The following is an 18,636-nucleotide window of genomic DNA, read 5'->3' as shown; positions in this document are numbered from 1 at the left end:
TATTATTGATGCTGCTTGTTTCATATTTTGCCTCATGTGAAGCAGCTAGAGAAAAACAAATACGCCAGTAACATGAATATCTGCTTTAAGTATCTGATGTGTTTATTATCAGTCCTTTAGTAAAAGATGATGGTACTCTATACATCAGCTCCCACCCAATATATATTGGCCCTATTTACCTTCATCCTCCACAAGGAACACTTCTCATTGCTTTCTATAGCACCAGTTCAGCAAAGTTCATAAACTTGTCCCTGATGTTAAGTATATAAGGAGATGCTATTGTGAAATAAGATAGGGTGTGAGTTTAAAGCACAATAGCTATTCTGCACTAGCTCACCATGTGGACACACTTATTCTGTGCTAAAAGTGCCTATCTGCACTTTACCTTAATCCACTTCCAGCAGGGAGCTACTGCAGAATAGATGTTCCACAAGTGCTATTCTAGTTTATTTCCTTATGTAGACAAGCATTTTAATAGTTGTGTCAATGTTATCAACACAGGCAGTCAGTGGTACTCTGTTTGCTGAGAATGTAAGTGCTTTCAGTGCAATGTTACACCTGAAAAGCAAGTTACAGTCATGCCAACTTACTGATAAGTAGCACATAACCACTAACCAAGTTATTCCGGGGAGCATTCGGAGCCAAAAAATGAAAAATTCTGCACACAATATTATAAAATTCTGCAAATTTTATTTACCAAAATAACATTACCTAATTACACCAGTTTCAATTATTTTGGTAATTTCTTTCAAAATAGCTGTCAGCAAGTATGTCTGTAACAATACAAAGAAAAGGAGTACTTGTGGCACCTTAGAGACTAACAAATTTATTTGAGCATAAGCTTTCGTGAGCTGTGAGCTATAGCTCACGAAAGCTTATGCTCAAATAAATTTGTTAGTCTCTAAGGGTATGTCTACACTACGGAATAAGGTCGAATTTATAGAAGTCGGTTTTTTAGAAATCGGTTTTATATATTCGAGTGTGTGTCCCCACAGAAAATGCTCTAAGTGCATTAAGTGCATTAACTCGGCGGAGTGCTTCCACAGTACCGAGGCTAGAGTCGACTTCCGGAGCGTTGCACTGTGGGTAGCTATCCCACAGTTCCCGCAGTCTCCGCTGCCCATTGGAATTCTGGGTTAAGATCCCAATGCCTGATGGGGCTAAAACATTGTCGCAGGTGGTTCTGGGTACATATCGTCAGGCCCCCCTTCCCTCCCTCCCTCCGTGAAAGCAAGGGCAGACAATCGTTTCGCGCCTTTTTTTCTGAGTTACCTGTGCAGACACCATACCAAGGCAAGCATGGAGCCCGCTCAGGTAACCGTCACTGTATGTCTCCTGGGTGCTGGCAGACGTGGTACAGCATTGCTACACAGTAGCAGCAACCCATTGCCTTCTGGCAGCAGACGGTGCAATACGACTGGTAGCCGTCATCGTCGTGTCTGAGGTGCTCCTGGCCATGTCGGCTGGGAGTGCCTGGGCAGACATGGGTGCAGGGACTAAATTTGGAGTGACTTGACCAGGTCATTCTCTTTAGTCCTGCAGTCAGTCCTATTGAACCGTCTTATGGTGAGCAGGCAGGCGATACGGATTGCTAGCAGTCGTACTGTACTATCTTCTGCCGGGCAGGCAAGAGATGAGGATGGCTAGCAGTCGTATTGTACCATCTTCTGCTGAGCAGCCATGAGATTTGGATGGCATGCAGTCCTTCTGCACCGTCTGCTGCCAGCCAAGGATGTAAAAGATAGATGGAGTGGATCAAAACAAGAAATAGACCAGATTTGTTTTGTACTCATTTGCCTCCTCCCCCGTCTAGGGGACTCATTCCTCTAGGTCACACTGCAGTCACTCACAGAGAAGGTGCAGCGAGGTAAATCTAGCCATGTATCAATCAGAGGCCAGACTAACCTCCTTGTTCCAATAAGAACAATAACTTAGGTGCACCATTTCTTATTGGAACCCTCCGTGAAGTCCTGCCTGAAATACTCCTTGATGTAAAGCCACCCGCTTTGTTGATTTTAGCTCCCTGAAGCCAACGCTGTAAGCTGTGTCGTCAGTTGCCCCTCCCTCCGTCAGAGCAACGGCAGACAATCGTTCCGCGCCTTTTTTCTGTGAGGACGTCATACCAAGGCAAGCTTGGAGGCCACTCAGCTCACTTTGGCAATTAGGAGCACATTAAACACCACACGCATTATCCAGCAGTATATGCAGCACCAGAACCTGGCAAAGCGATACCGGGCGAGGAGGCAACGTCAGCACGGACACGTGAGTGATCAGGACATGGACACAGATTTCTCTGAAAGCGTGGGCCCTGCCAATGCATGCATCATGGTGCTAATGGGGCAAGTTCATGCTGTGGAACGCCGATTCTGGGCTCGGGAAACAAGCACAGACTGGTGGGACCGCACAGTGTTGCAGGTCTGGGACGATTCCCAGTGGCTGTGAAACTTTCGCATGCGTAAGGGCACTTTCATGGAACTTTGTGACTTGCTTTCCCCTGCCCTGAAGCGCATGAATACCAAGATGAGAGCAGCCCTCACAGTTGAGAAGCGAGTGGTGATAGCCCTGTGGAAGCTTGCAACGCCAGACAGCTACTGGTCAGTTGGGAATCAATTTGGAGTGGGCAAAATCTACAGTTGGGGCTGTTGTGATGCAAGTAGCCCACGCAATCAAAGATCTGCTGATATCAAGGGTAGTGACCCTGGGAAATGTGCAGGTCATAGTGGATGGCTTTGCTGCAATGGGATTCCCTAACTGTGGTGGGGCAATAGACGGAACCCATATCCCTATCTTGGCACCGGAGCACCAAGCCGCTGAGTACATAAACCGCAAGGGGTACTTTTCAATAGTGCTGCAAGCTCTGGTGGATCACAAGGGACGTTTCACCAACATCAACGTGGGATGGCCGGGAAAGGTACATGACGCTCGCATCTTCAGGAACTCTGGTCTGTTTCAAAAGCTGCAGGAAGAGACTTTATTCCCAGACCAGAAAATAACTGTTGGGGATGTTGAAATGCCTATAGTTATCCTTGGGGACCCAGCCTACCCCTTAATGCCATGGCTCATGAAGCCGTACACAGGCAGCCTGGACAGTAGTCAGGAGCTGTTCAACTACAGGCTGAGCAAGTGCAGAATGGTGGTAGAATGTGCATTTGGACGTTTAAAGGCACGCTGGCGCAGTTTACTGACTCGCTTAGACCTCAGCGAAACCAATATTCCCACTGTTATTACTGCTTGCTGTGTGCTCCACAATATCTGTGAGGTAAGGGGGAGACGTTTATGGCGGGGTGGGAGGTTGAGGCAAATCGCCTGGCTGCTGGTTACGCGCAGCCAGACACCAGGGCGGTTAGAAGAGCACAGGAGGGCACAGTACGCATCAGAGAAGCTTTGAAAACCAGTTTCATGACTGGCCAGGCTACGGTGTGAAAGTTCTGTTTGTTTCTCCTTGATGAAACCCCCCGCCCCTTGGTTCACTCTACTTCCCTGTAAGCTAACCACCCTCCCCTCCTCCCTTCGATCACCGCTTGCAGCGGCAGTAAAGTCATTGTTGCTTCACATTCATGCATTCTTTATTCATTCATCACACAAATAGGGGGATGACTACCAAGGTAGCCCAGGAAGGGTGGTGGAGGAGGGAAGGAAAATGCCACACAGCACTTTAAAAGTTTACAACTTTAAAATTTATTGAATGCCAGCCTTCTTTTTTTGGGCAATCCTCTGTGGCGGAGTGGCTGGTTGGCCGGTGGCCCCCCCACCGCGTTCTTGGGCGTCTGGGTGTGGAGGCTATGGAACTTGGGGAGGAGGGCAGTTGGTTACACAGGGGCTGTAGTGGCAGTCTGTGCTCCAGCTGCCTTTGCTGCAGCTCAGCCATACACTGGAGCATACTGGTTTGGTCCTCCAGCAGCCTCAGCATTGAATCCTGCCTCCTCTCATCACGCTGCCGCCACATTTGAGCTTCAGCCCTGTCTTCAGCCCGCCACCTCTCCTCCTGGTCATTTTGTGCTTTCCTGCACTCTGACATTATTTGCCTCCACGCATTCGTCTGTGCTCTGTCAGTGTGGGAGGACAGCATGAGCTCCAAGAACATTTCATCTCGAGTGCGTTTTTTTTTCTTTCTAGTCTTCACTCTGGGAAGGAGAAGATCCTGTGATCATTGAAACACATGCAGCTGGTGGAGAAAAAAAAAGGGTCAGCGGTATTTAAAAAGACACATTTTATAAAACAGTGGCTACACTCTTTCAGGGTAAACCTTGCTGTTAACATTACATACATAGCACATGTGCTTTCGTTACAAGGTCACATTTTGCCTCCCCCCACCGCGTGGATACCCCTTCCCCCCTCCCTCTGGCTAGCAGCGGGGAACATTTCTGTTTAGCCACAGGCAAACAGCCCAGCAGGAACGGGCTCCTCTGAGTGTCCCCTGAAGAAAAGCACTCTATTTCAACCAGGTGACCATGAATGATATCTCACTCTCCTGAGGATAACACAGAGAGATAAAGAACGGATGTTGTTTGAACGCCAGCAAACATACACTGCAATGCTTTGTTGTACAGTGATTCCCGAGTACATGTTACTGGCCTGGAGTGGTAAAGTGTCCTACCACGAAGGACGCAATAAGGCTGCCCTCCCCAGAAACCTTTTGCAAAGGTTTTGGGAGTACATCCAGGAGAGCAGCGAATGCCAGGGCAAAGTAATCCTTTCACATGCTTGCTTTTAAACCATGTATAGTATTTTAAAAGGTACACTCACCGGAGGCCCTTCTCCGCCTGCCAGGTCCAGGAAGCAGACTTGGGTGGGTTCAGGGGGTACTGGCTCCTGGTCCAGGGTGAGAAACAGTTCCTGGCTGTCGGGAAAACTGGTTTCTCCGCTTGCTTGCTGTGAGCTATCTACAGCCTCATCGTCGTCGTCATCATCATCTTCTTCGTCCCCAAAACCTGCTTCTGTGTTGTCTCTATCTCCATTGAAGGAGTCAAACAACACGGCTGGGGTAGTGGTGGCTGAACCCCCTAAAATGGCATGCAGTTCATCATAGAAGCGGCATGTTTGGGGCTCTGACCCAGAGCGGCCGTTCGCCTCTCTGGTTTTCTGGTAGGCTTGCCTCAGCTCCTTAAGTTTCACGCGGCACTGCTTCGGGTCCCTGTTATGGCCTCTGTCCTTCATGCCCTGGGAGATTTTGACAAAGGTTTTGGCATTTCGAAAACTGGAACGGAGTTCTGATAGCATGGATTCCTCTCCCCATACAGCGATCAGATCCTGTACCTCCCGTTCGGTCCATGCTGGAGCTCTTTTGCGATTCTGGGACTCCATCATGGTCACCTCTGCTGATGAGCTCTGCATGGTCACCTGCAGCTTGCCACGCTGGCCAAACAGGAAATGAGATTCAAAAGTTTGCGGTTCTTTTCCTGTCTCCCTGGCCAGTGCATCTGAGTTGAGAGTGCTGTCCAGAGCGGTCACAATTGAGCACTCTGGGATAGCTCCTGGAGGCCAATACTGTTGAATTGTGTCCACAGTACCCCAAATTCGAGCCGACAAGGCCGATTTAAGCGCTAATCCACTTGTCAGGGGTGGAGTAAGGAAATCGATTTTTAAGAGCCCTTTAAGTCAAAATAAAGGGCTTCATCGTGTGGACGGGTGCAGGTTTACATCGATTTAACGCTGCTAAATTCGACCTAAAGTCCTAGTGTAGACCAGGGCTAAGGAGCCACAAGTACTCCTTTTCTTTTTGCGAATACAGACTAACACAGCTGCTCTGAAACTTGTAACAACACAGTCACACACAAAAATTCCCCCAGGAGTAGAGAATTAAAGAAACCCCTCTGACAACCCAGTTCCTGTTTCTCTGCCACCCTCCCCCCCGACACGAGCCTAGCTGGGGGGCCAGACACCCACAACCCTTCCCCCCCCCGAGCCCACATGCAGCCCCCCCAGCCAATATACCTGAACTCCCTCTTTCCCAGAGCCCAACCATGGGGCTCCCCCAGCCCAGATACATGCACCCTGTCCCTACCAGAGCCTGGCCGCAGGGCACGCCCCCCCCAGGCCCAGATACACCCTCATAGTGCAACTGTGGGTCCCGCCTTGCCCAGACACCTCCCTTCCCTCCCCGCCGAGCCCAGGGATCCAGAGGGAGAAACAGCCTGATGCTTGGTCCCAGGCTTGCATGGAGTTTACTGCATGCCATCCTCTCCTTCCCTCAGGGCATGCTGAGAACTGCAGCTGCCGGGAACCTTGTAGCTCCTTCTCCCTCCCCGCAGCAGTGTTCCCCTTGTGCAAGCTGGGCTCTGCTGAGTCCAGTGGACCCTAGTGGTGACTAGCAGCACTGCAGCTCATTTCTGTGGGGAAAAGAAAAGGAGTACTAGTGGCACCTTATAGACTAACCAATTTATTTGAGCATAAGCTTTCGTGAGCTACAGCTCACTTCATCGGATGTTCTGCACGCACAACGTTATTTCTGCAAAATTCTGCATTGCGAAGTGGAGCAGAATTCCACCAGAAGTAGCAAGTAGCAGGGAAAGCATCTACAGATTTCCCTAATTTCCCTGCTGGAAGCCAAGTTCTACAAGCACTCTTACTTCACTCTTCTACTTTTGTTGAAGTAACCTATCTCAGGGGTTTCTATAGCCTTCAATCATCATGGTATCTAAAATCAGCCATGATGATTCCAGCTTTGAAAACTCATCCCAGAGCACTGCTCTTTGCTACAGTGCTGGGGGAATGTGGTTTAGTACCTCTTCTGGTTGCTCAGAAGGCCCACCCCAGCATTTGACTGTAGCCTCTCTAAACTTTATCCCCTGCATTTGTTCTTGAAACTGTGCCAGGTTGAGCAGGGGCACAGAGAGAGCAGTAGATGGGCAGTCTGGAGAGCAGATTGCGTCAATGCAGGCAAAGAAAAAGGCAGCACCGACGGAGGGATTAATAAGATGGGGGAAAAGAGAAAGCAATCAATTGCAGGAGGAAGAACAGAGGAGCAGCCTGTCAGACAGGAGAGGACCTTTTCACAGGATGTTCAGCAACTTCATTTACCTCATTTTCTGCCACTGTAATGTATTTATTGTGTTATTTTAAGTGTATTTTGGTAAAATTTCATGGAAACTGAAATTCTGTTCTGAAAACATGAAAAATCATCATTTTTTCTGATGCAAGTTTTGGTTTGAATGAGCTTCCTTTCACTGGAAATAGTCTTGATCTAATGCAAAAAAAATAATAAAATCAGGATCCATTTAAAATACAGTAAAGAATGCCTGTATTCTGACCATTCTGAATTTTGCTGAAAATATTTCAACAACGTCCTACTGTCACACACATGCAATTTGTGAAATAGGCTGCATAATTATAACAGCATATATATTTTGATTATACACTAATGCATTTCAGCAGACAATTTTTTAAAAACTTTTGTTTGTTTGTAATTATACTTATGATGTAAATAACAAAACAAAGACTTTCACTCATAAGATAAAGTTGTACTCCATGTGCACAGCTGATCACCAAAAAGAATATTGGAGCTGGTTATAATAAATTTGCATATATTCCTGAAAAATGCCAGCAGACCCTTAGCAATGGCAGCTCTGCTACAAATCACTCTAATAAATTCACCTGACTTAAGAAAAGTGCCATCTTGTGAACAGGTCAGCTGAGAAATGCAAAGCAAGCAGAGCATCTCTGATGCCACCACTGCTCCCAAGATAATGCTCTCATCAAATATGAGGTAACCATTATCCTATGCATAAATTTATTATAGAATAAATTATTTTAATTTTACATTCTCCAGATACTGAGTATAGCTATAATTCCTCTAAAAAATAAATGTGTTTGTTAAGGCCACAGACTGAGCATGAACACTCCACCCCGTGGAGTGTCTGAAAATGAAACCTTCCCATTTCAGACTGTGCAACTATTATGGTAAAATAAAACTGCTTTGATGGAGCAGGGGGAGGATCTGGATTAGCCACAGGGGACATAATGATTGATCAAATCAAATATACTAGTAGGTACAATTGTGTTCCAAATTAAGCTCCCAAAACACAATTACAAGAAGCCATCTCACTGTCTTTTTGGTAGCTTTTGTATTTTTCAGTAGAATAGATAACCATCTGCATCTCAGAGACTTATGACTCTCCCTTTGTGCCCCATATTATTACCTACTTACAAAATGAGCCAAAGAAACAGAGAGACTTCATATCCTCTGGTATCTTTGCATTTTCATTTCTTTCTCAATGGGATTACTGGTGATATAAGGTACTATTCAAGGTGAGCAAGGGTATCATGATCTGGCCCTTACTAATTATGACACTCTGTACTCAGAAGTGCATCCTGGACCCCCATATTCACCACTGTCATATGATTATGATATGTTTCGTACAATGCAAGCCGTGTGATAGTCTTGATCTGTTGAACATTAATATCCTGTTGGACTGTATGTACTGTCATCATATGTGAAGTTATGAGGTATTGCTATATGCATTACTGAAATATGTTGTGAGGTTAATCCACCTCGTCAGTAGGGACAAAGGAGCACCCATCACTGGCCAGACAGGCATTAATGGCCCATCAAGAAGAATCCACTCTCCCTGAGGCTTCTCAGAGAGGGCAAACACACAATGAGGACTGCCTGACCAACGGGGACTGCCTGACTCCATGTCACAGCAAGGATCTTTCTAGCAACTGGAAGAAGGCATAAGAGAGTAACAGTGACATCATCACTTGGCCTCTCTCCCCCTCCTTCTCAATGCCTGGAAGACAAAGACTTTGAACTAGAGAGATTGGTTCAAGGCTGGAAGGGAGTCCAGTCTGCGTACTGAGGAACTGTAAGCTGCCTGTAAGGGTGAGAGACTGCTTGATTCAAATTTTGCTTAGTCTGTTAAATAAGAATAAAATAGAAACACAGTCTAAATTCTAACTTTAAGTAGTCAACTTTGACCTCTATGCCTGCTGCTTATAATCACTTAAAATCTGTCTTTCTGTAGTTAATAAATGTAGTTAATATTTTATTTAAAACTGTGTTTTTTGTTGAAGAACTTGGGGAATCTCAGCTCAGATTACAAAGGCTAGCGCACATCCACTTTCCTTTGAAGACGTGGCAAACTTATTAATGAGCTTGCACTGTCCAAGGGAATGTTGAGCAGTGTAAGATGGTATATTTCTGGGGTGCAAGACTGGGAGCTGGTGCCTCTCTCTGTATGATTTATGTGTGGCTCAGGAAGTATTCTTGCAATTTACTGGGGTGTGTGGCACCACATATTGATGACTGAGTGATCACGGTACCTAGAGAGGTGTTGCTACTTGTCACTGGCATAGCTTTGTGAGAGACAGACAAGGCTAAAGTTGAGGGGGCATAGCAGTCCCACAGTTCCAGGTTGTACCCCGGGGATCCTGTCACATTAATTCACAGGATTTGGTAATTTGCAGTACCCGTCCCAGTCATTACTGTGAATTAGAAAGGGTCTATTGTATCTATATGGAATCCCAATATTATGCATCTTTCTAGTCTGTGGTACCAGATTTTGGTCTCAGCTACCTATGTACAACTTATATTGAATCTGAAGGCAGAATTTTGTGCACAGTAAGACATGTATAACAGCAGGACCCCTGCTCCCCCAATTAAGTGTTCTGTAGTCCTCCTTTTGATCTAAGGGCTTGCAATAGGGTACACTCACCTCTCGCAAGTGCCCCATCTCAGTGTATGTACCTGCTTCCTCTCTCTCTCTCTGTTTGTGGTGGCTCAGTCCTCCAGCTGAATCAGACAGTTTGTATGCGAGATAAAAATTAACCCCCTTCTGGGATATACATCTAACAAGGGGCCTATCTCAGTGTCTTCTGTAAGGTCCCTCGATCTGCAATCATACCTTTGGGCTTGCTCCTCAATCAGTCCATTAGGACTTATTTCAAACTGTCTTTCAGCCCTTTCTGAGCTCTTTCAAATTGTCCCTGCTCTTCAAGCAGTCCGAGTGCTGGTGTGGGACCATGCCCCTTTAAATAAACTGTCACTGCTACAGCTCCCTGGGCCACTTCCCCATGGCTCTAGCACATTCTTCACCCTTGCCTCCGGGCATTGTTCTGGTGGAGTCCCAGCAGCAGCAGAGAGCTCCTTCGCATATCCTCCCCCCGACCCCCCGGCCTAAGCCACAACTGCTCCGTCTGAGGGCCTGTAGCTCCCAGCCAGCCAGGGACACCATCCACTCTCAGCCAGCTCAAGCAAGGACTGATCTCCCGCTGTCCCTGCGGCTCTTCTTATACTAGCCTGCTGGGCCCAATTAGCTACTTCCCACACAGCTGCTCTAGGCAGCATGGAGGACCCCTCTACTATCCTTTTCTGGGGCAGAGTGCAGCAGGGCCACAAGGCCTCCAGCTGGGGGCCTCTGGATCTAGTCCACCTCGTCACAGGGTTACAAAGTCTCAAGGATCACTGAATACGTTAGTTTCCACTAGGACGAGATCAGGTCGTGGTCACACAGGACTCACGAAGATAAGAAGAACGGCCATACTGAGTCAGACCAAAGGTCCATCTAGCCCACTATCTTGCCTTCCGACACTGGCCAATGCCAGGTGCCCCAGAGGGAACGAACAGAACAGGTAATAAAGTGATCCATCCCCTGTTGCCCATTCCCAGGTTCTGGCAAACAAAGGCTAGGGACACCATCCCTGCACATCTTGGCTAATAGCCATTGATGGACCTATCCTCCATGAATTTATCTAGTTCTTTTCAGTTATAGTCTTGGCCTTCACAACATCCTCTTGCAAAGCGTTCCACAGGTTGACTGTGTGTTGTGTGAAAAAATACTTCCTTTTGTTTGTTTTAAACCTGTTGCCTATTCATTTCATTTGGTGACCCCTAGTTCTTGTGTTATGAGAGTAAATAACACTTCCTTATTTGCTTTCTCCACACCAGTCATGATTTTATAGACCTCTATCATATCCCTCCTTAGTCATCTCTTTTCCAAGCTGAAAAGTCCCAGTCTTATTAATCTCTCCTCATCTGGGAAGCTGTTCTAGATCCCTAATCATTTTTGTTGTCCTTTTCTGAATCTTTTCCAATTCCAATGAAGGCAGAGAAAGAGAGCTAGGTCTGTGCTCCTGAGAGAGATCACTTCTCTGGTACTTCTATAATTGTTTTATATGGTTAAAGGGCTGTTCAATAAAGAAATGGTGAACTTTTGGAAACTCTATCTCCACCTGGAATCCACTCACGCTGTCTCCACCTGGAATAGCCGTATACTAAAGCCAACATGGGGATATATGTAGACCACTCTCTTCTTAGCTATAGTATTGTCAAACCATTAGTTAGGTTGGAGGGGGTAGGGTGGTGGCCCGTATTTTTAAAAAGCGTTCTAAATATTCGGAGAATAGAGTTATGATGCCCAATAGCCATAATGGGTTTGTCACGTGTCACATTTCCTTTTATTGAAATCACAATCTTTTTTTTTCTCCAGACACTCAGAATAGATAAACTTTTGTTTGAAATATGATTATTCAAATTAGCTCCCAGGATCACATTAGATAATCCCAAATTTCAGCCAACAAAACATTAATACACAAATTATAGGCCCAGCAGCAGTTTATGAAAAATGTTGATAAAACTAGCTCTGATTATTTGAAAGATAATCCTTTAATAATTAAAAAAAGGAGGGAACCAATGGGTTGGTTTACTTTTTAAAGTTTATCACAGGATTCACTTTGCTATAATGTAATCTTTTAAAATGTTGCTGAAAAATATGAATGATACAAAAAGTCATGCTATAATTATCTTTTAAATGAAACTGGGAGAACTAAAAACCTATAATTTATCCTTAATAGAGATGAATTTTAAAGAGCTATAGTACTGATTATATCCATTAGTGGAAATACATATACTTAGTAAAATGCATCACAAGCTTTCTTGTCTTTCCCCTTAACATAAAATCAGCTATATTCTTGCAAAACTTTTACAGTGTTTATAGCAATCATCTTTGCCAACTTCCTGCCAGTATTTTCCATGGTCTGGTCTCTTTGCATCTTCATTTCATTCTCAAATTACCATACTACCTGTTATCCAAGTTACTGAAATAATACGTATTTTCTACTGGGTGAATGTCCCTTACAGAAATATAAAGGCTACACTGACTCATAGCTGAATAGCATAGGTATATTTGGATGTTATTTAGGTAATGGCTCATTTCAGCTGTGTGGGTTATCAAAGCCCTTGGCCCCTAGAAATTATGTCATATTTGTGGACAACACAACATGTATAATACAAAAAGGCCATTTTATACAGTGAGTACAGAACATGCAATTCTTTATATACAATATTCAGACTTGTCACATATCACACTTAACCACACTGGTACGTATGCTGTGCCTATCAGTTTATAAACACACACACATTTTATAAATTGTGGCATGTTATAACAAAAAAACCCAGAAGCTTCTTTTCATGCTATTCTTAAGGCACCAAGGTCTTGAAAAATTAATTTCCCTATAGTAAAATTATTGGCCATATTCAAAGGAATCAAATACATTATACAGATGATCATGCTGTTCAGGATTCAAAACACTCATCCCATCTGCTGCTGCTAGCAGTTCACAATACTGTGTTCTGCATTACAAAGTTTAGTAAAAGTACAGATATGACCACATATCTACTACAATTCCAGTACTTAGCCATCTTGAAAGTATCTAAGTTTACAAAATGAATTCACTTTTAGTTTTCACTCCAGAACCTCCTAGCTCCATTATATCAGTATACAATCTCTTGCAACCATTGAAACTTTGCCACCTCTTTATCACCTGCTCAAGCCTTCAAGAATCTCCTTGGCCTCCTAGTCCTGCTACACAAAGTTCCCTTACCAGTCTCCATGGTTTCACCTGCCTTTCCTCATCCATTGCCTAACCCAGGCTGGTTATTATGCAGGACCCAAGCACAGGACAGGGAGTATGGCAAATTAGGTTCTAGTTCTATCAGACTTGATGTGTAATCTTCAGTAAGTCTCTTACCTATCTGTGCCTCCATTTCTCCACGTGTACAACCAGGATAAATAATATTTACTTTTCCTCACAGAGCTACTGCAAGGAAATATTAATTTATGTTTGTAAAGTGTTTGCAACCAGCAATGGAAGGCATTGTAGAAGTGCAAAGTATATTATTTATTACTGTTGTTCAACCTGAAGTCAGACCCAGTTAATAGCATATGCATATATTTTAAAAAGAGGAACAAAGTCTGCAGGAGAAGCTGAATTCTTCTCTACAGTCTTCTCTCTTACCATCCTCAATCTGCCCTCTCATTGAAATCTTCGTAAAAATAGGAGGAATCTTATGAACTGGATAATTTCTGACTGGAACCTGTACTTCTGCCTTTCTCTATTCGTTCATGATAGAAAACTTGGGATATAGGATTCACCGTAATAACGATGGGAGCTGTACTTGTGACAAGTACTGCTACAATCCAAGCGCTGTACTAGAAGTAGCCCCTCCTGACATGAAATGTGCGGGAGTGAAAACTAGTTAATTTTGGAGAGACACTATTATCTATATATCACTTATGCTTCTCTTTGGAGAGGCTTCAGTCAAACTCCTAGCATGTCAGCCTGGCCTTTCTGGCTGACAGACATTCATTGCTCATACTTTTCACTTTTTCTCTTCAGCCTAGAAAATAAATCATACTGGATTAAGATAAACTAATTTTGGTCATCTAGCTCAACAGTACTGAACAGTAAATGGTTAGCGGCAAAAAACGGAAAACATGGGTTTGTATAAAGAGCTCTTTGCTTGCTAAAAAGACGCTAAGCCGTAGTGGTGGTCAGCCACATAGCTGAGCTATAGCTGCCTACAGATTTGACTTATAATTGTGAGCATTACTCCAGCTGCTTGAAGGTTAATAGAAAGACAATATTAACATACAAAAGGGCAATTCAGGGCCTATGTGGATTTTCACTCTTTTTGTTCTGTGTCTGTACAGTCCCTACCATAATGGGGTCCTGCTCCATGACTGCAGCTCCTAGGCACTATGATAATACAGATTATTAAATAAACAGTGAGCTATAACACCCCTAGCAGGGGAAGGTTTGCTATCTTATAGCATTCCAGCATGCATCTGAAGACCCACTTGGAAATTCTCTGTGAGGAAACAGCTTAGCCCCTCAATCTTTCTACTATGGCAACAAAGTGTCTCGGAGATTTTCCAGTGGGCTTGGTTCTTTACAGGTAAAACACCAGAGCACGACTGATGTTGAGGAAGTGTAGTGTCTTGTCCTCAGGAGAGGCATGAGATTTTAGGGGAAAAAACAGGTAAGTGAATTAATAGGTTGATGTGGAATTCGGACACAACTTTGGGGAGGAATTTGGGGTATAACTGCAGGGAGACCATCTCCTTGTGGAATACCATTTAGGAGGGTCTGGCATCATGGCCGCTAGCTCACTGACCTTCTGGCTGAAGTGATGGCTACTAAGAACACCACTTTCATGAGAGGTGGGTTGTGGGACAGGTTGCCATATGTTCGAAGGGTGGCCCTGTCAGAGTTGATAGAATGACGTCAAGATCCCACTGGAGAGTTGGCTTGATGACCGGTGAGAAGGTTCTGATCAAGCCTTTCATAAAGCATACTGTTATTGCGGGTGTGAAGACAGGGCATCCTTCCACCATGGGAAGGAAGGGACTAAGTGCTGCTAGGTGTACATGAAGCAAGTTAAGGGCTAAACCTGATGTCTTTAGGGTGAGGAGATAGTTGACAATAATTGGAATGGTCACCATGTCAAGGGAATAGTGATGATGGCGTCCCCATTCTGAGAAGTGGAGCCATTTAGCCCGGTACCGTATTCTGGTCAACTTTTCCTGGCTCTGGTTAAGGATCTCTTGGACCAAGACAGAACAGGCGCATTCTATGTCCAACACCCATCCAAATACCAGGCCATGAGGTGAAAGGAACTCAGGTTGGGGTGCCTGAACCTTCTGCGGTCCTGCAGTGGGGAGATCCAGGAATGAGTGGATCCTGACAGTAGGCAGGTGAACAGCATCAGGCAGTCTGTGAACAAGAACTGTCTGGGCCAATAAGGTGCTAGGAGGATGTTAGTGGCTCCACCCTGATGAATTTCCTGGAAAACTTGAGGTATAAAGGAAATAGGAGGGAAGGCGTATCAAAGGTCACCCATCCAGGGGAACAGGTAAGTATCACCCTGGGAGTTGCTGCCGATGGCTCCCATCGAGCAGTGAGAAGCTTTCTGTTCATCCGGGACACAAAGTGGTCCCACAGGTGAGTACCACACTGCACAAAGAGATTGGTCAAGACTGTGTCATGTATCTCACTTTTGTGATCTATGCAGAGAGTTCTACTCAGGCTGTCCACTTGGGAGTTCTGAATGCCCGAAAGGTATCTGGCCTGTATGGTAACCTGGTTTCTAACACACCCGTTCCACAGTATAACTGCCTCAGAGAAGAAGGGAGGAGATCTCCCTCCTCCCTGTTTGTTGATATATGCCACCACGGTGATATTGTCCAATAGGATTTGCATGTGGAGGGAGCGTATGAGGAGAAGGAAGCCCTTGCAGGCTAGGTAGACTGCTCTGAGTTCCAGCACATTTATGTGTACTCTGGCCTCTCATGGTGTCCATATACTGTTGGCTGTGTGGAGGGTCCACGTGGGCACCCCATCCTGTAAGGGAGATGTCCTTCATGATTTTGGCCCTTGGAATGGAAGGGCTGAAGGGGGTCCCACCATGACCTTGGACAGATTAGACCATCCAATGAGAGAGGCAAGAACTTCTGAGGAAATGGTGACTCTGGAATCAATGCGGTCTCTGGTCATCCTGTAAGTCGAGTGGAGCCAGGCTTGTACGCACCACAGGTGAAGACTGGCAAAAGGTATACCTTGATATTGCTGGTGGTCATCTAGTGGAGAGGGCAACAATGGGATGACTGCATCACCCGGCAACAAGAAGGCTCCAGTCTCCACATCCTTCTCCTTGTACACTAATGGAACCAGCTGGCACGCAGCGGAAGAACTGTAGGATTCCTGCGATGGTGCTGGGCACCTGTGATAAGGGTCCCAGTGGGCTCCAGTATCACCAGAAAGGGATCCATGTCTCGGTAGTCCCCATGGACAGTGATACCATGCATCCATGGGGAGGTTATAACTGGGTGGATCAGGTAGCTTCAGCTCCCCGGTGCGGGCTCTTGTGCCATGTCAAAGACATTGGTGCGACTATGTGCTCGGACTCCTCCGAGTCCAATGATGGTGCCATCAGAAATGGTGGTACCGACAGTCACGAGACACCCATAGTGGATGGATAGGAGAGGGGCCTCTCCTGCAACAGGAGCAGCGGTTCATCCTCTGGAGTAGGAACTTCTCTGATGACCGTTGGGCCTGACAGGAGTAGAGATTGTGGCTAGGGGAGGAAGACATCCTCCAGAGTTAGGAAAATCTCTCTGTTTTCCAGAGTCCATGGGGTTCCCATTGAGACTCCAGAGATACCCGGTTCAACCATCGGAGCTAGCCAATCCCCACATTGTGGAGGCGGTACCAATGGTACAACCGGGCCTGCACTCATAGATAGAGTTGGCTTCTCTGTGTGTCCCAGTACCATGGGCACAGTCAGTACAATGGATCCCGCTTCTTCTTCACCTTACCCTCCATCCAGGGAGCCCTCAGCACCAGTTCCTCAGATCCATACATGATATCTCACCTAACCTGGCATGGCTTGGGCAGGGAACACCTCTCTTGTGAGCAGTCTGCTGTAAGGATCTGCTCTTATGTCCAAGGGAGCACTTTTTACTCTCCCTGGGGGGGCCTTGTGTCCAGGGTCCTTGGGCTTCAGTACAGGAGGCTCCATGCCATGGCTTGGGCTCAGAGGGGCACTACTGGCCAGCTGAGACTGCTATACAAGGGATTCTCCCTGGCCAGGATCGGAGCGGGGCCTCATAGCTTCTTCCATCAGGAACTTGAAGAGCCTGTGCTCATGGGCCTCTCTGGATCTGGGCAGGAAGGACTTACAGGTGCTGCCCTTCACAGATGTGTGCCTCACCCACACAGTAGAGGCACCGTTGATGCTCATCACTGATGGGAAGGAGCAAGGGCAGGAGACACAGTTTTTAAAGCCCAGAACACATGTTTTGGGGAGAATTCTGGACTAGGAGTGGTGGGGTTGTTCTGCAAGTAGTAACCAAGGCTAGTGGAAACCAAACTGTGACTGATGTGTGGCTAGTAGGCTGCAACTAGACACAGAAACTCAGGGTGTTACCTGCATGCTTGTTTGGCTGTGAGCAGTCCAGGTAGGAGCTACAACAGCAAAGCATCGTAAGACACTCAAGGTTGCAGGGTAGGTAGTGACACAGCCTCTCACTGATCTGGATTGCAGTGTGGAATGTCATAACTGCATTAAAGGGGAACACAGTGCAGTTGGTGCAATCTTTTCCCCCATGCACATCTCGACCTCAGATGTGAGTCCTCCACACTTCTGGAAATGAAGGGGACTATTCTCCTTAAAAAAAACTAAAGGCTTCAAACTACAACCCATATTCACACAAGCAGGAGACCCAGTGATTCATGGAAGGGTTTTTATAATCAGTCCCCCACTCTGATTATTGTCATCACCAAAATTGTGATTTTGTATTCCTGAGTACACTACAGTTTTCGTCACAAGGTGCTTTGCATTTTTCCCCAAAGCAAGGAACTAGTTTTAAATCAAATTCATGTACAATGTTTTTTTAAAATTGCATCTCACATTTTACCACAAATTTCAAGATCCTTTTCAACTTCTCCTATATCCTCAGCTAAATCAGAGGTATAACTGATCCAAATATAAATCTGCGTAAAAGCACTAACAACGGGGAGTACTTCAGAGGTATATATATCTTCCTACTGTATTTTCCACTCCATGCATCTGATGAAGTGGGTCTTAGAGACTAACAAATTTATTTGGACGTAAGCTTTCATGGTCTAAGGTGCCATAAGTACTCCTCATTCTTTTGGCTACAACTCTGAAACCTGTAAAAGTACTGTTACAGCAAACAGTTATCCATGAGCTTCTCATACTGTTCCCAAAAGTATACAAGGAGTCTCACTAACTCTTAAATCTTTTACTGATTTACCAAGCGTTCTCTAAGATTGCTGGTGAGGAACAGTTTTAACAAAGCATTATGCACACACAAACCTTCCAAGCCTTGGAGCAAGGTTATACAACCTGTCATTCTGCTCAGCTGGAAGTCAAGATGTAGTATGTAGTTATTCTTGATTTGTGGGAGACTCCTATGAAGACAGAGACGAAAGGGATGCAGATTCCAAGTGAATGTTAATGTAGTCAAGAACAGGTTTATCGAAGTTACTTATCTTTGGTGATGTGGGGGCGGGGAGGGGCCTGCAGGTGAAACTGTTGTCCTGGGCTTGGGAGAGGGGCTGGCACTAGTACCAGAGTTTGGTGGTGGACAGAAGCAGGGGAATGAAGCTGAGGCCTGGCCTGACATGAGTAATTCACACATGGAGGCGTGCCTCATTTTTTGAAAGATAGAATTAGGGACGAAAATGAATAATCAGATTGAAAACAAAATTTTGTACTAGATAAGATAAGTAAATAGGTCTGTAGGCTAAGAAGACAGACTGTCCAAGCCAACAAAGATAAGAGGGAGAACATGCACGGAACAATTTACTAAGAACTAGATAACAATGAATGTATCT

General features: G+C 45.5%; 2 protein-coding genes across 2 annotated transcripts in view; both read right to left on the bottom strand.

The window, feature by feature from the left end:
* PTPRN2 (protein tyrosine phosphatase receptor type N2) overlaps positions 1 to 18,636 on the bottom strand; it is a 1,032,194-nt gene that overhangs the window by 853,241 nt on the left and 160,317 nt on the right. The gene's annotated exons all lie outside the window — the stretch shown is intronic.
* LOC144260756 (myb/SANT-like DNA-binding domain-containing protein 7) lies at positions 3,711 to 5,402 on the bottom strand. Its single transcript, XM_077809486.1, has 2 exons — positions 4,747 to 5,402; positions 3,711 to 4,165 (listed from the first exon to the last, which is right to left on the bottom strand). The coding sequence occupies exons 1-2, from the start codon at positions 5,332 to 5,334 to the stop codon at positions 4,148 to 4,150; spliced, it is 606 nt and encodes a 201-aa protein (XP_077665612.1). The 5' UTR covers positions 5,335 to 5,402; the 3' UTR covers positions 3,711 to 4,147.

This window comes from Eretmochelys imbricata, chromosome 2 (assembly GCF_965152235.1).
Source record: "Eretmochelys imbricata isolate rEreImb1 chromosome 2, rEreImb1.hap1, whole genome shotgun sequence".
NCBI lineage: Eukaryota > Metazoa > Chordata > Testudines > Cheloniidae > Eretmochelys > Eretmochelys imbricata.
This window is presented reverse-complemented; position numbering and strand designations above follow the sequence as displayed.

What these genes read in the sequence shown, in the direction of transcription:
- LOC144260756 (XM_077809486.1), bottom strand. Translation starts at nt 5,334, where the DNA reads ATGCAGAGCTCATCAGCAGAGGTGACCATGATGGAGTCCCAGAATCGC.